The sequence below is a fragment of the Sprattus sprattus genome (assembly GCF_963457725.1).
Source record: "Sprattus sprattus genome assembly, chromosome: 15".
Lineage (NCBI taxonomy): Eukaryota > Metazoa > Chordata > Actinopteri > Clupeiformes > Clupeidae > Sprattus > Sprattus sprattus.
Window position 1 is genome coordinate 12,267,159 of NC_137913.1, and position 20,000 is coordinate 12,287,158.

A 20,000-nucleotide genomic window follows, 5' to 3' on the forward strand; every position below is an offset into this window, starting at 1 on the left:
GCTGAACCATCACAGCAGCCTCCAATGATTGCTTCACACACGAGACAAAGAGAAAACATTAGGAGAGGGAAGACCTGTCACAATCAGATCTTGCCTTTTTGTAAGTCATGCCTGTGTGTGTGTGTGTGTGTTTGTGTTTTAGTGCTTGTGTGGGAGTGTGGGAGTGTCCTTTATCATTTTCACCTTGCATTTGGTAAACATCAGCTTATAGCAACCTGGGCGCCATCCACCAATAACAGCAAGAGACTGCCGGGCAGCGATACCCTGCCGTGCCAAGCATGCTGCCAGTCTGCGCTCCTGCCGGACTCCCAGCAGGGAAATGCCACCTGCAGAGGCCTCCCTGTGTGCCAGCCTGCAAGACTACTCAGCCCACACCGACATGGAAATTATACTAAATTATACATTATTGACCTACTGAGGAAGGATGTGCGTGCATGTGTGTGTGTGTGTGTGTGTGTGTGTGTGTGCGTGCGTGCTTTCGTGTGTGTGAGTGTGTGTGTGTGTGTGTGTGTGTGTGTGGGTGCGTGCTTTCGTGTATGTGTGTGTGTGGGAGACAGAGGAGAGAGATAAGGAATGGAGTCTCATGTGCAAAGAAAGGATAAAGCCATGCCTGTTGAAAAAGGAAGTACAACAATGTGGAAAAAAGAGCAGACCCTAAAATGTTAAGTGCATTTTGACCCACTTTCATTTAAAATTCTTACAACATTATTTCACTTTACATTACAGTCAGACGCAGAGATCCAATGTGTCCTGATCAACCTTGTGGTTCCATACCACCCCCCCCCCCCTTCCTCTCCCAGTGTTTTATGGTTTGTGTGTGTGTGTGTGTGTGTGTGTGTGTGCATCCGACTGTGCACAGGCCGTAGCAGCAGCACACACACGCTTTTAGTATGTATGCATGCATGTGCACGGGCCGACGAATCCGAGGGTTGCCATGGCGACCGGAGCGAACCAGCAAGGGAGTGAGTGAGGGCTGCTGGGAAGTGACTGTGACATACGACCCCTCAGCCTTTCACTCACTACGACAGAGAAACCACATGGGGGAGGGTGTGTGTGTATGGGGAGTGTGTGTGTGTGTGTGTGGGGGGGGGGGGGGGGGGGGGGGGGGCGTTGATAAGACTCTCAGTGGTGTGAGAGCAGCACCAGAGGAGCTCCAGGAGCCCCCCGTCAGGCTGCAGTCACCCCGAGACAGAGGGAGGTCACGGGCACTGACAAAGGGGCTGCGGGGGACAATAACATCAACATTCAAATGCTTTCATGTTGCCCGTGCTGCAGCTTTTCTGATACCAGAAGCACACACACACACACACACACACACAGACAACATAGGAGATGAATACGCACACCCACACACACACACAGACACAATTTCCTGTGCGCTTTATAGGAATATCAAGGTCAGACAATGATCAATCAGCTGGTTAGCAGCCCCCGAGAAACCCACCCCCAACACACACACACACACACACACACATACATACAAAATAGAGGAGCCGCCTCGCTTGTGTTGTGTTCCTCCCTACAGACGCTCTCTAAATTAGCCTGGGCTTCGGCGCAGCACTCCAGACTACTCAGCCTGATCAAATATTAATGTGACAATTTCTGCTCATTTCTGCTCCGCTGTTGCATTCTGTGACAGCAGCATCATTCATGGGCCTGTGCCCAGCCTCAGAGCAAAACAGGAGCGCGACGGCTGGTCAGCACGGGCGCAACACAATGCTTTTATGCTTTTATGCTTTTATGCTAACATTTCCTTAGACCTCAAAGCATCATGGCTATCAAAGCTCGGAGGTTAAAGCTAGTCTGTCTTTTGAGGGAAAAAAGGACAAGACAAACTTGGATTTACTTGATCAATTGAAAATAGAAAACGTATGGTTGGAGCACATGTTGGTTGCTCAGACAATATTGTGCGGAGTGGGGTGGGGTGGGGTGGGGGGGGCTCATGAATGTTTCACGGTGCTGGAAGCAGATCAGCTGCATGCTAACTAGGTCAGTGTTACACAACGGCTAGACCCTCCTCTGCTGCTACTGCTACCATTGCTACCGCTGCTGCCATGGCGATGCCTGCATCATCAGCACCATCATGCATGCCTGCCATGGCAACCACAGCATCTGCACTACTCTCATCCCTCTCATGCAAAACAGACACTGACATGAATTTCACACACAGCAACATAATTTAATCAGTTACACAATGCAAAACACTTTTGATTCCACTGTATGACAGCATAACACTTCTGGAACTAAATCATTATATTCACCCTAATGGCTTCTTCTTTACTAGCATTGCAAAGCATTTAGACACTAATAAGGGGGAAATTATAAAATCCAGAAGTTAGGCACACAAATTGTTAGTAATAAAATAACTATACAGTCTTATGCTATAGGGCTTTTTATAGCACATATAAATTACATAAAATATGAGAAATAATGATAAAAATGACCATGTTGTAGACAGCTTTGGAAATGATTGAGAGCTTTGTTGCACACTGTATCACAGGAGTCACCTAACAAACAGCCTTGAAAAGGATAATTTCCCTCCCACAGATATAAAAGCTATTCCAAATCAACCCAATAGGTCAGCAAGCTAATCAATATGTAAGGCAAACCGGCGCCAGTAATGTACTGCTTATCTAAGTCCCACGCCAGTACAGTAGGTCATTACCTCGCTCGGGCTCGCACTGTTCTAAAAAGAGCAAGTGATGAGGAAAGAGGGGAAGGAGAGAAAGGAAAAGAAACAGAAGAGAGGAGAAACAGAGGAGGAGAAGAGCATTATCCTTCGCCCCCACACCAGCAGCGTACTGCAGCTCTGGCTCGAAGACGAGAAGCATGCCAGCGAGAAGCATGCCAGCGCATCCTCATCCCCACACAACATTATGGGCATACATAAATCAGCAGCCACACAAAAGCCCTTCTGGTTCCGTTAAGCAATCGGCGGGATAGACTCTCTTAGTGCTGGGGACTAAATAACTACTCTATGCCAGTTGTTAGTTATTATCATGTAGGCTATAATGCATGCTTGTCACATGTTTTTGGTTTAATAGATGTATCTATGAGATCTACACATAGCTTAATTTCATTAGTTAACTGATTGGAAAAAGAACAGCAAAAACTGAGTACATTTGTGTGAAGTTGAGAGAGAGAGAGTGTGTGTGTGAGCGAGGAATGTAGCAACAAAGCGAAAATGAAGAAACTGTTGTGTGCATGTGGGATGAGTGTGAGATGAGTGTGAGAGAGATGTGTGTGGGCGGTATACCGGTGGGAGGAAGGTTGACGTGACAGCAACATCTCTCCATCTCCCCATGTTATCATGTCTCTAGGGCTGGGTAATGCTGCTGGTGTTGTGTTGGGGGCTTATCTAAGACTGTAGGGACCACATGGACACTTAGGGAGAATCCACTGGCTCCAACGTTAATCTGCAGCATCATCTTTGACCCTAGCCTCTTCCATCTGTGTGTCAACGGCAGCCGTCTGCCTTTCATCGGTCTGGGAACAGCCGTGTTTCTGAGGGGGAGCTGCTCACCTCCGGGTCTCTCCCCTGAAAGAGAGGCCGTGCCCAGACTTGATGCCCCATGCCCAAAGGGGATGTTGTGTGGGGGTGGGGAGGTGTGTGTGTGTGTGTGTGTGTGTGTGTGTGTGTGTGTGTGTATTTCCTATTCATTCACTCCGTGCCTCATCCAGCTCCCCTGGTCCCTCCATACTGTTAGCATTATGCTAAGCTAGGAACCAGAGGAGATCCGTGAGTCTTAGGCACCCCATGGCTCCAGTATTATCTCCTGTTTGTTTTGAGTTCCCCAGGGCGATCATTAGGTACAGACACAGTGGGGGGGAGGGGGGATTGATCTATCCTCTGTGGTACTGTGTACTGTGTTTGTTGTGCAAAACAGTTCAAACAAACATGTATATGCATATAACACACACATACACAAACTGAATTAAAAAAGTCTTCTGTATTATTCAGATTACAAAGGATATTCATGCTCTAATGACTCAAAGCATGGGACCAAATTGGAAGATTATTGGCACATTATGAAGAGACACAATCTTCTCCAAGGCCTTACATTGATCATCACTGACCTTTAGAGGGCCTTTAAGCAGACAGGGGTCTATTGACCGCCAATTTGGCATTTATCATTCGCTTATGCTGTATCATGAAGAACTGGACAGAGTCCTGTAATACTGTCTGGAATGTCTGACTGACAGCACACAGCTCATATTTCTGTGTGTTTTTAGGTGAAACAGGTACAACCTTGGCTGTGTCATTGACCTTTCCACTATTCTTAAGGAGTCAGGGTTTTTCAAAAGGCACCCTCTACAGCTATGGACTAGTTTGAATATTAACAGCCTGGAAAGGTTCTTCCATGCCAATAGTATCTCTACTGTTGCCACAGACAAATGTTCCATAGATGTTTTTCCGTATAGTTTTTTTCCCATTCCGTAGCATTAGGGAACATGGTGTTTGTTAGTGGAGCGGGTCAAAAGAACGGTTGCCTCCCCGGCTGTGCTGAACCCCAGTGCGGTGCGGAATCGACACAAGGGCAAAAGGGCACTGCTCGGTGCGGGCACCCCCAGTCGCAAGCGCTCTACCTAGAGCTCACATCACAGGGCCCAATGGACCCCTGTTGGCACACCTCCATGACACATCTAAGTCAGGGTAGGCCGTATGTTTACTCAGAAACTTTGTGAGAAAATAAATTGATTAAAGGCAAAGGATTTAGCGCCTTACATTGACCTGCACTGACCAAGAATCAAACCTGGGTCTTCTGTTTGGAAGGCAGCAACGCTGACCACTGTGCGAAACACAAAGGCGCACAGACTACTTAGGGACTATAGACACAGATCCGGGCAATAGTGTCATTCTTATCGCCGCAGCATCCGTACCAATAGCCACTTCTTTTCAGAAAATCCCTGCTTTGACGAGACCCTCCAAAAAGCCAATTACGTCCTCATCCTCTGACAAAAACAAGCAGGGATCTCCGCATTCCTCAGACAGCAGGTGACTGCACTAATCCCATCCTGCAGCACCACCACTATTCACAAAACCGTTTAAGTACGACAGAGACGAGACAGAAATCCATTTGAGAAAGTCGTCAGTACCACACTGAGGTAGGCTGTGCCCACAAACTGTGTGCAAGTGCAGTCTGACATCTTTAACCCTTAACCTGCAATCAGTGCCAGGAAAAGACAGAATCACTGAGAGTGTATGTTGTGGGGGTCTGAGAACCGGCTAATCTGTGTTAATCTGTGAGATTACCTACTGGGAGAGGGAGAGAGAGGGGAGAACTAGTCTGGGAGGGGCGTGGTGTGGGGGAGCTGGGAAGGTCTGGGACTCAGACAGTCTGAGAAGGATCACATTAGTATTTCTGGAGGAATGTGCTTAAACCTTTCCAAAACACGGGGAAAGCTCTGTGTGTCATAATATACCCTATCTGCCTCCCACTTGACACACTGAAAGCGTTTTAAATGATTCCTTGCAAGATCTCTGCAAACATTTTGGGGTAAAAAATAATTGGCAATATTAATAATGGTAAATATTATGGCCAAGTTAAATGAATTTCTGTCCACTTGTCAGATGACTGTGTGTACCACCACCCTCTAACATCAGAATCCATCAGATCTGAGCAAGACGTAATGTCCAGGCAGGCCAAACTATTATGTGATGTAGATTTACATGTATTCATTTAGCAGACGCCAAAGTGATTTATCCAAAGTGACTTACAGCACAGATATACATCTTCATTTGCACCCTGCGTGTGGCTCCTGGGCATCAAACCCGTGGTGTTTTTGGCACCTTGGTCAACCAGTTTAGCCATAGGAACACGATTCCATGATGGAGAGAGGCCCAAACAGTATAGACCATAAGCAATGAGTGAAAAAAGTCCAGAAATGGACAAAAATATGTTTAGTAGAGAAATCTGAACAGCTGGAGAGAGGATGGCATGAGCAAACCACCGCACGAATTCTCCTCCAGATCAAAGAATGTTACATCTCCCCAGCCTTACAAAGGCATCCTGGCAGGAAGTGGGGGAACCCGACATCGCTACAGTTAGCCATCCTGCGAGACAAATCCCTTACAATGGTCAGACCTAAAATATAGCTGCTATTTTCAGAGATGCCAACACTGCTTTCTCTCTCTGTGAGTGTTAATGTGTGTGTGTGTACGTGTGTGTGTGTGTGTGTGTGTGTGTGTGTGTGTGTGTGTGTGTGTGAGCGCGTGTGTTTGTGTGTCTGCCGCTCTACCACTCATGGAATCACACTCAACCTGTCAAGTCAAGCTTTCAAAACCACAGCTTGATTGCCCCAAAAATGGAAATTAAAAGTTAATTACACAGAGCCAATGCCAGTGCTTTTTTTAGTGTTCCAAAAGCAGGAAGTGATCTGAACCTCTCTGACAGCTAAATGAGGAAGCCCGACAATAATATGGGTGAGAGCGGAGACTTTTGGGGAAACTGGAGAGAGAAATCTCCTGCAGGGTAAAATACAGAGACCGACACCGGATGGAAGTGGAGCCCATGTTCTGATTTCATTCATAAAAATGTCTTCTCCCACAGAAGAGAGATACAGTTTTAATTGCACCAGTTAAGGCCATTCAAGCCTTTCCTATGAGTTGCCTCTACTGTAGGCCTGACTTTATTAGATAGGAGAAAAATGCCTTAATGCATATTTTACTCAATGTGGAGGCAAAGTTGGTCTCATTAAGCCGCAACTGGGTCTCCAACCTCATTTCAAGCCAAATGGATGCAAGTCAGTATACTCAATAATGACAGACACTCTTTGCAATCAGAGTCACATGGTAATGTAACGAAGAGTAATGTAATACAGTGACACAGAAATTCTACTATGTTGATTTTGATGGTGATATTTTTGCACCAGCAACAACAAATACATTTCCCATAATGCAATTTCCAGAATGGCCTTTCACCTGTCACAGAGGTCGTTGATGGCACCGAAGGAGTCACAGCCGCAGGGCAGACAGCCGCTGGTGCCGTTGGTGAAGTGGGCGTCCTCGCACACCTCACACTGCAGTCCAGCGTAGCCTGGCAGGCACAGACACTGTCCTGTGGAGGGGTCACAGTCCTCAGGGTCCTGCACACCCTCCCCACTGCAGTTACACACCAGTTCTGGGACAGAAGGCAGAGACAGAAAGTTAAGTCAAAACACATTCACACTTACACAAATATACTCATGAATGCACACACGCGCACACGCACACGCACACCTTCCCACACGCGCACACACACACACACACACACACACACACACACACACACACACACACACACACACTTGCCATGCATCCATTACTTTCAGAACTGCAGTTCCCAAATTACCTCAGAGAGCTAGAGACTGAGAATAGAGAGAGATGAGGTGAAAGAACAAGGCCAGCAAAGACAAGGCCATGGATAGATAGATACTGTACATGGATGGACAGAGACAGCAGATTTAAAAATGCAACACATTCATTACTCTCCACTTCCCCATAAGGACACAGAGCTGTAACATAATGCTGACAATGAGCTGGGAAAGAGGAAACTGAGCGCTTTGGTAAAGTGTGGGAGTGCCATTATAGAATAGCAGAACACAGTGATGTGTATGCCCGTTGCCATGCTTCCTGCTGCGGTTGTTTTGGCAATGCCGAGGGAATCGAGTTAACAAAGAGAGAGACAGAGAGAGAGAGAGTGAGAGAGAGAGAGAAAGATGCATAGAAAAAGAGAGACTCAAAAAATGACTCAGCCTCTCCTCTCAACAGCATTTCTGCTGGCCCACGTACACCCACTACAATCTGTGGAGGCTGCACAGATCCTGCGCAATCAAAATAAATCACAGACAGGCAGCTAAGCTTGATGTATGCTGTGCCTCCTTATACTCACCTACAGGAGGTCAATCACAAAACAACCCTGCCAGGAATGTATGTAGCGAAGGTAGGACTGTATATGTACATGCATCATATGCATGTTACACGTATGTAATACACATATGTAATGTGTTACTATGCATGTGTGCATGTGAACGTGCATATTTGTTGAGTTAGATATAAATGGCCGAAACAGGTGCAATCATTGAGAGACATACTACCTGGGCAAGGGTGCATTGTGGACAATAAACACAACAAAGGAAGTACACTGTGCATAATAGAGTACATTTCCTCTTTTTGTAAACGAAGCCCACCCTTGTGTCATCTTTACTCTGGCGTGATGTCACTGTTTGACAGGAAACCTCATCAGGCTTTTGATGGACACACTACTGAGCTTGGGAATCCAATTAAGATGCAGAGGGGATGTAAGAATCTAGAATGTCCCTTATCTAGAAGACTACATCCCCCATAATCCTCTATTATAACTGCATTACCCATAATCCATCAATACTAAGCTGTTTAATCCTCATACCCATTCACCCCCCCCCCCCCCCCACCCCCGACACAGATTGACCGATAAAAACATGAATCCATGTAAATAGATTTAAGAGGGAAGGACTCTTTGTAAACAGTCTAGTTGTATTGTTTAGGCAGTCAAAGGAGACAATGAGCAAAGCAACCATACCAGCAGGTCCTCATGCCGAGAAAAACATAAAAAAATGTATCAACCGTATCTGACCAACCTGTCTGACTAGATCAAAGATACAGGTTTAAACCTAGGGAGGTTATCATAATAAAAATGATGAAAACCAAATGTGAGTCATCTGTTGGTTTAATGCTACAGGGAATGTGAGAGTTTCTAGCATGTGTTGTGTGAAAGACATAGCCACTGGATGAAATATGTGTTCATATGAAAGAGAGCTGGGAGAGGAAAGGAAGACAGGTTGGAGAGAGAGAGAGAGAGAGCTAATAAAGAGAGAGCAAGAGAGTGAAGGCTGGGAAAGAATACATATTCTTCCATCCTCACTGCAAGAGCACTGGGATATAGATATCTATCAATCTTCACTCCTTTCGTTCATCTGAACACGTTTAATTTGCCCTCCTCTCTGCTCTAAGGCAAAATCACACAAGGGATACTGGCCAGAAACACACACCAGTTGGTTTGCGTTATACGGCTCTTAATATAAATAAATAATAAATTCCTCAAGTGACTGACACACTTACTTGGATTGGGTTCTCTGTGAATGTGTTGATTTTCTGAACTGAGAACAGTCCAAGTGTGGCTGCGTATTTGAAACACCATTGAGTTGACTCTTAGACCTGATGTAGCACTGACCCTGATGGAGCCTAAACCTTTATGAATAAGACAAACAGCCACTGTGACTACCAGACATGTGGTCCCCATAATATCCCAAATGGTGATCTTGTCATGGAAAGGTCCACACCCTGGCATTGCTCTGACACCTGGGGTTAGGAAATCGACAAGGCACATCCACCAACTGTAAGTATGGGAATGGGGGTAGGCCATTGAGAACCATCTCAAGCAACGGGTCAGAGAAACCTGATTATCATTCACACAGAACAACAAAAGGCTGGCAGACCTATTTGCATTTGAAGCCTAGTTCATTTACATTAAGAGCCCAGGAGGTATCAGTATATATGGTTAAAGTTGGAGATGCTTGTGGTTCAGATTTACACAGCTGTACTTCATGCTTCATTACTGCTTCACTGCTGGAATAAAGACTGATTGCTGCATCAACCATGAGAAATATCCTTTTATTCTTACAAAGTGCATGTGCCATACGGTTCCCTTGATGAATGCAGGTTCATTCCTCAAACTCCACTTGGATGAGGATACAGTTGAAAAGGCCAACAGAGGGACTGTCTATGCCAACATTAAACATCATTAGAAAATATTTCCATATCCAGTTGCCTACAAGAGGTGTCATCTCCCCCTACTCCAAATGGTTTGATGAAACCAGAATAGTTGTGAAGGATGTGAAAAAATCCAAAATGTAGTGGGCCACAGATAAAGGAATGTAGAGAAGCGCTCAGAACGTTATGCTCTGGCCTGTTACACCACCCTGGTCGTGTGGTTTTCTTTAGGATATGGTCCAAATTTCAAACAGCATTAATTAATGGAATTAAATAGGCTACACACATCTGATGCCAATAGGCAGTGTGAATGGGTGCTGCGTCAGCGGCAAATTCTGCCATCAATCAATATCATGACATACATTTATCAACGAATCGACCGGTCAGCCCTGCCAATAATAGGCTACTGATATTCACATTGCATAAAATAGGGTGTTGAAAAGCGTCACAAGGACCAAAGACGACTATAAACAAAGACAAACAGAAACAGAAAAACAAATTAAACATTTAGACTACATATAGGTGTGGTTGAATGAGAGGTGTGGTTTCGTTTTGTTTACAGTACAAATGTCGTTTTTGTTGATGGTGGGAACCTGAGACAACTGCACTCACCTTGAGAATTCTCCGATGCAGGTATAAGTGGAGATCTCTCACTGTTTGCCTGCGACTTCTGCAGTGTTTTTGATTGTGGTGCAAGAGAGGGCACCGAGTCAGCTGATCTCCGGCCAGATATTTGTCGGTCAAAGACGGCAGGTAGCTCACCTACCGTCTGGGTAACTGAGACTGATGGTGTGGTGGGGTCTGTGGTTGTGGGCTCAACGGTAGTAACTGTTGTCCTGGCGACATGTGACGACGATGAACCAGTAGATAATATGGTAGGGGCTGGGGTGAGCCCGGAAAATCGAAAACGACCTGAATTCGCATCCGATAGGTAGGTCCGATCGCTGCTGTTCAGTCGCCCCAAAACGGTGTCGGAGACTTCACGATTATTTCGTATGATAGATAACGCATTGTTGGAAATGATGCGTGGTGCCGCCTCAGATAACCCGATACATACAAATAAGATGATTGGAAACGTCGGGGATGTAAACATAATTAAGGGAAACCACCACATGTTAGTATCAGCTCTCCATGAAGTAACCTCCGTCTTTCGATATTCCAATATCCGCTACCTTTTTTTAAACCAGATGTTATTCGGGCATAGTCCTTCAGTGATGTAGCCTACTCCACCATGTCTGCGCCGACAGCCTCTTTTCTGAATGGACAAGAAGCCACTGCAAGGTGTTTGGTCCAATTCCACCTCTCGTAAGAAGAGCACTCACTTGAATGACGTGTATCTCAACCAATTGAAATGATGGGAGGGCTCAACGCACTTGCCTGGTGTGTGCATTTTCTCCTCGCATTTAGTGCGCACTGTCAGGTTATTGGTTGATGTGAATGTTTCTGCATGACACAAAGCATCAATCTTCAGTGCGCATTATTCGTGGTGTGACTAGGCTACGCGATATAGCCTAACATAATTATAACAAGCTATGCAGAAAAAATCGGAGAAATACCAGTTTATGGCAGCAAAAATAACAAAGATACGTACAATGATATGAGAATGTTTCCTGAATTACAATCATAGAAGCACAAATCAGGTCCACAGAGGAAACAAGAAGAACCAGACAAGCCCATTGCACCAAATCGGTTTAGTGAATCAAAAAACGCTCTCGTGTGGCAAGGCGCGGGATTGCATCATTACAAGACAAAGCTGACGTGCTGAACGTTTGGCATATTTTTCCTTGAAATAAATGATTGCCTCACTACCAATGTCAAAACAATATAATGGTGTGAAGTAGGCTATCTGGTTTATGGTTCACGACTCGAGTATCTAAGCGACGTGGGAACTGGGACCACAGAAATGATTCAGACGATTTCGTGTAATATAATACTATTAAGTGGAAATTACCTGCTGCTTAAAAGAAAGCATGGGACAGAGTAGATCATATATTCTAAATGACAACATGCATAGTGAGAGTCTATACATAGGGCACACACCTATTTTCTATTTACTGACAGGACATGCACCTGTTGGCCTGTCTGCTGAAGAGGTAGACCTGCAAGTGTAGTTTCTTGTTTTAGTTGTCAAATAGTAAAGTCACTTTAAAACTGCCGCGATGATGTCAGTGAAATGTTTTTCCCAATATTATATTATATGTAGGTGGTCAGATATTTCATGCAATCTCGTAGGCCCTCCGGTACAGAGCAAATAAATGCAATAAACTGGAACAGAGAAACAAGACAATAACACATAGCATACACAGTATAATTTTGCAAAACATCACCGTTATTATTAAAGTTGTTGAACGTCTCTTGAAAGCTATACAGACCATTCAACTGTTCTAAAATAATGTGCTTTATACAGATTAAATACCTCTATTCTGTTTAAATATGCTACATATGCGTTGAAACATACAGTAGCCTAGTTTTAAATGCCTCTACATTTTTGGTGGATTTTGTAAACACAAAGTTATTCGATCCCGTGGCATTGCAGTTAGGGGCAGTGTAGCTAACTGACTTGTATGCTACTTTGGCTTAAGCTGATAGATACAAAGTTGCACTTATTTTCTGACTTCCGGATTCTCGGGTGTTTCTGCAACGTCAGTCATCAGTCATGTGTGGAAAGGGAGATTACGTGGTGCTGAAGTTAGGTCGCTAGCTGGCTAGCTAACTCGCTGTAAACAATTCAAAGCGGATACATCCAGCAGCAGTTTTGAGTCACATACCAAAGGAATTTGTCGACACCGATCATATTTGATTATACAATGGATAGCGGCTTTCTGACAGTGTGTCGTGGCTTATATGGTGAGTGATTCCTAAATATTCGTAAAGGTTAGCTAAGCTATCATACCTAGCTTGAATTGTTAACGTGAATTCCAGTTCCCTATGGTACTGTGAATGCTAATAAGATCTAAATTGAATGGGTAGCATGGTTTACTTACAGAGCGAAAACATGAATACATTCCTTGTCGATCATTTTTACAAGAGGATTGTCGCTCTAATTTCAGACACGGTCAGCTGATATACAGTTGTTAATTGTTATGTAGCTAGCTAGCTAGCTTCCGCTACATTTGGTCGGTGCAGCTTTTTCTGCTAGGCAGGTATCTAGATGTCTTCTTGCCAGGTCTTCAGTTTAGCCATACACTTCTGTTTAACCTCGAGTAAGAACGGATGCTGCTAGCTGAAGAAGTAAACAAAGACACACAGTACAAGCCCTGTCTGTAGTTAGTAATTCATCGCTGTAGGTAATGTTATCAGCGAGCATTAGGCTGTTGTAGGCAAGCGAGATAAGGTTTAAAAAGCTTAAGAAGACGCATTGTTGATAGACTTGATGATGCTTGATGGCTAGTCATCTGATGCTAAAATGATATGCGTTGATGGTTGAGAGAGATGACAGTGCTAGCTAAATATAAAAGATGGTAAATATGATAACCGTTGCGTTCCTCCTGAGATGTGAATGGTACCTGGGTTATTTAAAGGCTATCAATATATACTTATACTCAAGGTATCCGATTGGACAACTGTCATGGTGGTCAAAAATAATTGTACATTCTGTCTTAAAAGCATTCGATAATGGGATTTATTCGCTTGTTAAGGTCATCGTTAAATCAGTGATTTAAAGCAGACTTTCTTTGCAGTTCATCGTTAACAGTTAGTTTATGACCGAATATTGTTGGTAACACACTTACCAACACACTTACTTATCAACTACCCCCTATCCAGGCAGCGTAAGCTTACATTCATGTCAATCAAATCAGGCTTTCAACAGACACTGACCGAAAGTGATATTAACGTGTTTTATTTGCAGCACAATAAGACACGGTGCAAAGATGAACCGACCATTCGCTGTGAGCAAAGTCTGCTCTGAAGGACTTGGGAGCCCGAAGGCACGTTAATGTGAGAGGATTACACACTGACACACATCATACTTCAACCCGCCAAGTAGAGTTGCCCCGAAGAGATGTTCGCTAAACTCAAGAAGAAGATAGCCGAGGAGGCAGCCACAGCCCCGCGGTCAGGCGGGAGGATTCCTCGCTCTATGAGCAAGGAGTCCATCACCTCCGTGGGGGCAGACTCGGGAGACGACTTTGTGAGTGTGCTTTTTTGCTGTTTCTCTGTTCGGTTGGGTCTTTCCCGAGTACGACCCGACTGCATTGCTTTTTAAGTCTCTCTTACTTTTCCTCAGTAATTTCTTCACTTCGTCTCACATCTTGTCGCTGGTCTTTGTAATGAACAAGTTACGCCTCTGTCTCATATCTTCACAAGCTTGTTTTGCGTCCATTTTTTATGTGGACGTGGTTTTTATCTGAGGTGTATCTCAAGACAACACTTTTATTACCCACTATATAACATTAATCACATATGGCTGTTGCATCAGTGCTAATCATGTATTTCAGTCATGCAAGTAAGATCAAAGTGTAGGCTGTACACTTAATTTCTATAAATGCAGAATTAGTTCTACTGCTGGTTGTTGAAAAAAGGTGTGTGATCATTTTCAAAGGAGGCCTTAAGTCTGCGTCATCATCCTATTCAGGTCCATTTTAGAATGTAAGGAGCGGTCAAAGCTACCAGGAAACCTGTGTAACCAGAACCTTGTGACACTCTCTGTTTGACACATTGTCACAGTCACACGTCACACACACACACACACACACACACACACATTGAGAGACAGACAGACAGACAGACAGATGTGTACTCAAGACACACCACGCCCACATGTAAGTCACATGCTACTACTTGTCACTATATGTTAGGTGCTATTGTTAACACAAACATATCATCCGCACATATATTTATACTTCCACCTAACATGCACTACTGAAAAGTGAAATACAATCCCATTAGTATGCCAACCACATGAAACAGGTATGTACCACCACGTGCATACAGTACACAGTATCATTCAGTGATGCATTCACTTACTCAAACATTAGAAACAGAAACCCAAGCCCTGACACACATTCTCACAAATTATAGGCCTATTTTTGGTGCCACAAAACAAAAGTGAGAGAATTTTTCTGCATGGTCTGACTCTAACCAAGCTCAGGCACACACACACACACACACACACACACACACACACAAGCACACACAAGCACACACACACACAAGCAGCTTTGATCTACAGGTTTCAGATTTCGCTCTGAGCTGTCCTGAATTATTAAAGATGTTGATCAGATGGAGACAGCCCAACAGTGTTGCACTGGTTTGTACTTGAGCACAGATTAAGACCCCTCAACCCAAAACTCAAGAGGCCTATAGAGCCTCCCAGTAGAGCTGGGCACGGTACTTTAATGAGAATCTCATTTCATTAATTGTCATTTTTAGTGTTATTGTATTATTTGTAATGATATTTTAGTGACAGTCAATTGGACTGCATAGTATTGATCAGAGTTAAATAAACATTGTCCTTGTAAAGTTGATTATTTCGGTTTACTTTGACTGTGGTATAGTAAGTCAACTAACTAAACTTCTTTTAACTGTGTTTGGATTGATTGATTAAGCACAGCAAAAATCAATCTGTTTGTTTTTCTCTTTCTGTTTCCCTCTTTGCCTCTCTGCCTTCCCCTCTCTCTCTCTCTCTCTCTCTGTCTCTCTCGTGTGTCTCGTCTGTCTGTCTGTCTGTCTGTCTGTCTGTCTGCCTGTCTGCCTGTCTGCCTGTCTGTCTGTCTGTCTGTCTGTGTCTCTCTCTCTCTCTCCATTTTCACACACATTTCCTCAGGCCTCTGATGGCAGCAGTTCCAGGGATGACCTTCCATCACAGATCCTGCGCAAGAATGAACACATTCGCAAGCTGGAGGCCAAACTCGCAGGTAACACACATTTATACGAAGACAGATGTAGGGAAAGAACACACACACACACACACACACACACACACACACACACACACACACACACACACACACACACTTGCACAAACATAAAGTGGAGCCTATGCTGAAACAGTCCAACAGCATTTGAAAAGTGTCTAGTGGCTCTTGTTGAGTTTAAGGTTCCCCACAGTATCACAAATAGCCTGGTCTTTCTTTCTGGCAAAATATGTTTCTCCTCTGTAATTCTGCATGATGTGGTATGGCTCTCTTCTGGGAGGATCTACTCCCTGGAGTGTTGAAGTTCTAGCTCTACTAAATAAACCTGATTCAGTCATCCTGTTCGGTAGCACTGTCTGGTATAAGGAGTAAACCATATTAAGCTTGTCCTATGCAACCCCTGACCCCCAGAATTCACAATGTGAGTTTAACATCATTGTTAAAAGCATAGACATATATGTCTATGGTTAAAAGTGCCTGTGAATTCTACAGACAAGCATTCATGATTATTATTTTTTAAATAAACTCTGTCAAATGCTAACTAAATATTACGGAAAACTTTGTTTTAGATTTTACCATACTAGAAATGTAATGCAATTTATCATTACAAGTTAGACAATGTAACTGAACCATATGTATAATTTGATGATCACATATCAATGACAACCTTAACAAGGGGATTTGAGGGGTTTCCAATGTAAAGGCATTACATATATGGTTTAGGTTTTGTTGGGTCCATCATAGGTTAAGGTTTTTGTCATCTATCAGACCTCAATAGTGGAAAAGTGATAGGGTGCTAACAGATCCTGCAGCTTCTTAGCTAGTTCTCTTATTTTTGCAAAGTCATTGGTTTCCCTTCATAATTTATCTGCTCAATCATGTTTATCCTTTTGTTTTCTCCCTCCTGTGTTTGTCCCCCCCCCACCCCCTCCCGTCCTACTTTGCACCCTCATTCTCCTGCTACCATCCTGTGTGTGTGTGCGTCTGCATGTGTGCGATCGTGTTGTGTGTCTGTGCGTTACTTGGCTGTTGTTACGCTATGTGGTTCGGTGTGTGTGTGTGCGTGTGTGTCCGTGTGTGTCCCCTTCCCTCCCATCCATAGACTATGGAGAGCAGCTTCGGCTGTTGCAGAAGACCAAGGAGAAGCTTGAGATTGCATTAGAAACACACCAGGATTGTACGTACCTCAACTTCCTCCCATCTTCCTCCTCTGTCTCCTCTTCCTCACCCGTTTGTCCGCTTTCCATATTTTTTACCCTGCCTACCCCTTCCCCGCTCCAATTTAACCGCACTGACCCCACCCCCACCACACATGGAGGCAACTAAAACCCTCCGTCATTCAGGGACAGGGACTGAGAGCGAGAGCTCCACCACAGCCGAGTTCATTCACTAAGCTGGGAGATGGAGGCCCTCTATGACTGTGTCTCCATTCCTCAGGCCAGTTCACATTCATCCGGCAATATGAGGCAAAATGAGATGAGACAAAACAACGGACTTGTAGGACGTTGTAGAAGGCAACTGAACGAAAGCTATCGCCCTTTTTTTGTTAGTTCGTTTATTTATTTATTTTGACTGAGACAGTGGTGAGAGAGGCCTCTGTTTTTCTTACTGGTATTCATGAATACTGCTTTGTGCTTGTTAATACGTTTAAACAAAGTTAAAAAGTAGTCAGCATTCTTCATCTGGAGGCTGAGAATGGAACACATTTAACCCTTTAAAGGCCTTTTCAACAACATCCACTATTTAAACATCAGACTGCTGTTCTTTTAAGCCTTCTTTAACCAACTGGCCTCATCTCAATGGATGTATGTTTACTGGCCAATAGGATTTTCTTTTCTGTCAATGGGATTTTCTACCTCCAGATATTTCAGTGGAATCACTCTCCCATTGATGTGTCTGGATGGATATAAACCCAAACCCAATACCATGGCTTGTTTGTGGGCCTTAATCAGATGCTCTTGCCACAGACTTTGTGGCCTCTAATTGAATTGTTTGGCAAAAGTTGTGGTAGTTTAAAAAAAAAATACACATAATGTACTGTGTGTGTTCTTGTTAGAAATCTCTGAATAGATCATGTCTTTCCTAGCTTAGAAGTATTGAAAATGTGAAAGTGCATTTTGCGTTTTTGGTCTAGAAGTATCACAGAAGTGGATTGAAATAGATGCTGCTATCTATGTCTAACCTGCTTATGTAGATCCCTTCAATGTTTCTCTGGGTTTGGAGTATTCATTCAGGAGCTGGTCATTTCAGCACTTGTTTGGTCCAAGAGCGCTTTCACTTTAATACAAACTAGATTTTTTTCACTGAATTAAAATTTCCTGATGGGATTCCAACCCCTCTAACTGCTAGGTGTCATGATGGGACCCCAAAGTCAAATCCTATTAGAGTCCAAATGCCCTGTCTCCCTTTGTCTGCACAGCCTCCATGAGGAAACTGCAGGACCAGAATGAGTCCTATCAAACCAACAGAGCCAAAATGGCCGAGGGCATGGCTCTGGCCCTGGAGAAGAAAGACCAGGTGAGTAGGGTGTGCGTTGTGAGGTCAGACATGCCATTCTAGGAGATGTAGGCCATTCACTCAGCCTTTTGTCTTGTAGGAGTGGATGGAAAAGATGGCAGTGTTAGACCAGGTAAGTGGTGTCTGTCTGCCATGGGGTTGCTAATGGATAATTGAAAGAGCAGCAAGCAAACAATCAATCAATCAATCAATCAATCTATTCAATCGATCTTCATGTAATAATCCTTACATGAAAGCACGTACCATTCAAATGTTCTCATTGTTGGGACAGATATGGCCACAGGACATAATGACAGATTGATTTTAAATTCCTAGAACCTTACCCTCTGCTCTGTATGTGTTTTGTTCTCTCTCTCTGTCTCTCTCTATCTCCATATCTCCATCTCCCTCTCTCTCTCTCTGTCTCCATCTCTCTCTCTCTCCATCTCTCTCTCTCCATCTCCCTCTCTCTCCATCTCCCTCTCTCTCTTTCTCTCTCTCTCTCTGTCTCTATCGCCATCTTCCTCTTTCTCTTTCTCTCCATCTCTCCCTCTGTCTCTCTGTCTCCATCTCTCTCTCTCTCCATCTCTCTCTCTCCATCTCCCTCTCTCTCCATCTCCCTCTCTCTCTTTCTCTCTCTCTCTGTCTCTATCTCCATCTTCCTCTTTCTATCCCCCTCTTTCTCTCCATCTCTCTCTCTCCTTCTCTCGCTGTCTCTCTCTCTCTATCTCCATCTCTCTCTCTCTCTCTCTCCATCTTCCTCTCCCTCTCTTTCTCTCCATCTCTCTCTCTCTCCCTCTCCCTCCCTCTCTCAGGAGAAGGCCACTCTCTCTGCGCGTCTGGCCGAGATGACGGAGCAGAGCCTGAGTCTGTTTCAGAAGAGGGACGATCTGGACGAGCTGGAGGGCTTCCAGCAGCAGGAGCTGGCCAAAGTCAAACACATGGTACTGCAGCAGTGGCCCGACCCGGTCCAGACAGCCCCACAGCCTCACATGTTACTCCCCACAGATCTCCAGATCTCCAGTCCCATACACAGGCTCACGTGTCACTCCCCACAGATCTCCAGATCTCCAGATCTCCAGTCCCATACACAGGCTCACGTGTCACTCCCCACAGATCTCCAGATCTCCAGTCCCATACACAGGCTCACGTGTCACTCCCCACAGATCTCCAGATCTCCAGTCCCATACACAGGCCACAGTGCAGAGAGCCTCAATGACTCGTTCTGTGGACTTGGAACCCACGGCACTAAAATGTGCAGCATAGATGCAAACCATGAATACACATTGTAAAATGAGGTATAAGTAAATATAAGTATTCCCCACAGACCTCTATCTGTAGACTGCAGCGTATGCATAGGACATGGTAATACACTGTTAGAGTTCACATGCACAGGAATGAATATGCACCATAGGGGCCCCACAGAATTGTATCTAGTGTGTCCGTGCTAGAGCAGGGTCTGATCGTGCAGCTTCCATGTGGGGCTTTCCTACTGGAGACGAGGTGGGCACCCCCGGAGTAACCGCATTGATTGCAGACTGCAGCATCCTCCTTAAGTGTGTTTCGGATCATGGCTGGCCTGCCCCTCGTCTGTCCAGGAAGGAGACTGAGACCAGCAGAGCTGGTGTTAGCGTGTCCACAGAGGGAGAGACAGGTGCCAGTGTATTTGGGGGCCAGGTGGTGTGTCTGGCCCACACAGTGGCACTGTAGGCATCGCTGGATAGTGCCAGTGTCCCCTGTAGTTCATTCAGTCTGTCTGCCCGCTTGATATGAGTGTAGTGAAAGGGGAGACATTTAAAAAAAGGTATGTGTTTCTCATGCAGTATAAGCACTACCCAAGATCAGCTTTGAATGGCATAAGTACGGGGTAGTTTTCTCCTCCCCATACAGTAGTCTAGTCTTAAACACAGACACAG

At 44.6% G+C, this 20,000-nt stretch overlaps 2 protein-coding genes across 3 annotated transcripts in view; one reads left to right on the forward strand and one right to left on the reverse strand.

The window, feature by feature from the left end:
* Positions 1-10,844, reverse strand: part of LOC308376763 (multiple epidermal growth factor-like domains protein 9) — a gene marked incomplete at both ends in the record, with an annotated part of 26,426 nt that extends 15,582 nt beyond the window's left edge. Inside the window, 2 exons of the mRNA XM_080853223.1 lie at positions 6,923-7,121; positions 10,343-10,844. Coding sequence (XP_080709349.1) covers positions 6,923-7,121; positions 10,343-10,844 — 701 coding nt within the window. The remainder of the gene's footprint in view (positions 1-6,922; positions 7,122-10,342) is intronic.
* A 1,559-nt stretch (positions 10,845-12,403) lies between these two features.
* golga1 (golgin A1) overlaps positions 12,404-20,000 on the forward strand; it is an 18,407-nt gene continuing 10,810 nt past the window's right edge. Inside the window, exons 1-6 of one of the 2 annotated variants that reach the window (XM_080852814.1) lie at positions 12,404-12,577; positions 13,581-13,862; positions 15,498-15,588; positions 16,691-16,765; positions 18,008-18,105; positions 18,900-19,028. In XM_080852814.1, coding sequence (XP_080708940.1) covers positions 13,734-13,862; positions 15,498-15,588; positions 16,691-16,765; positions 18,008-18,105; positions 18,900-19,028 — 522 coding nt within the window. In that variant the 5' untranslated portion in view covers positions 12,404-12,577; positions 13,581-13,733. Of the gene's footprint in view, positions 12,578-13,580; positions 13,863-15,497; positions 15,589-16,690; positions 16,766-18,007; positions 18,106-18,188; positions 18,218-18,899; positions 19,029-20,000 lie in introns of those variants that run through there. The other variant, XM_080852815.1, reaches the window with a different exon arrangement.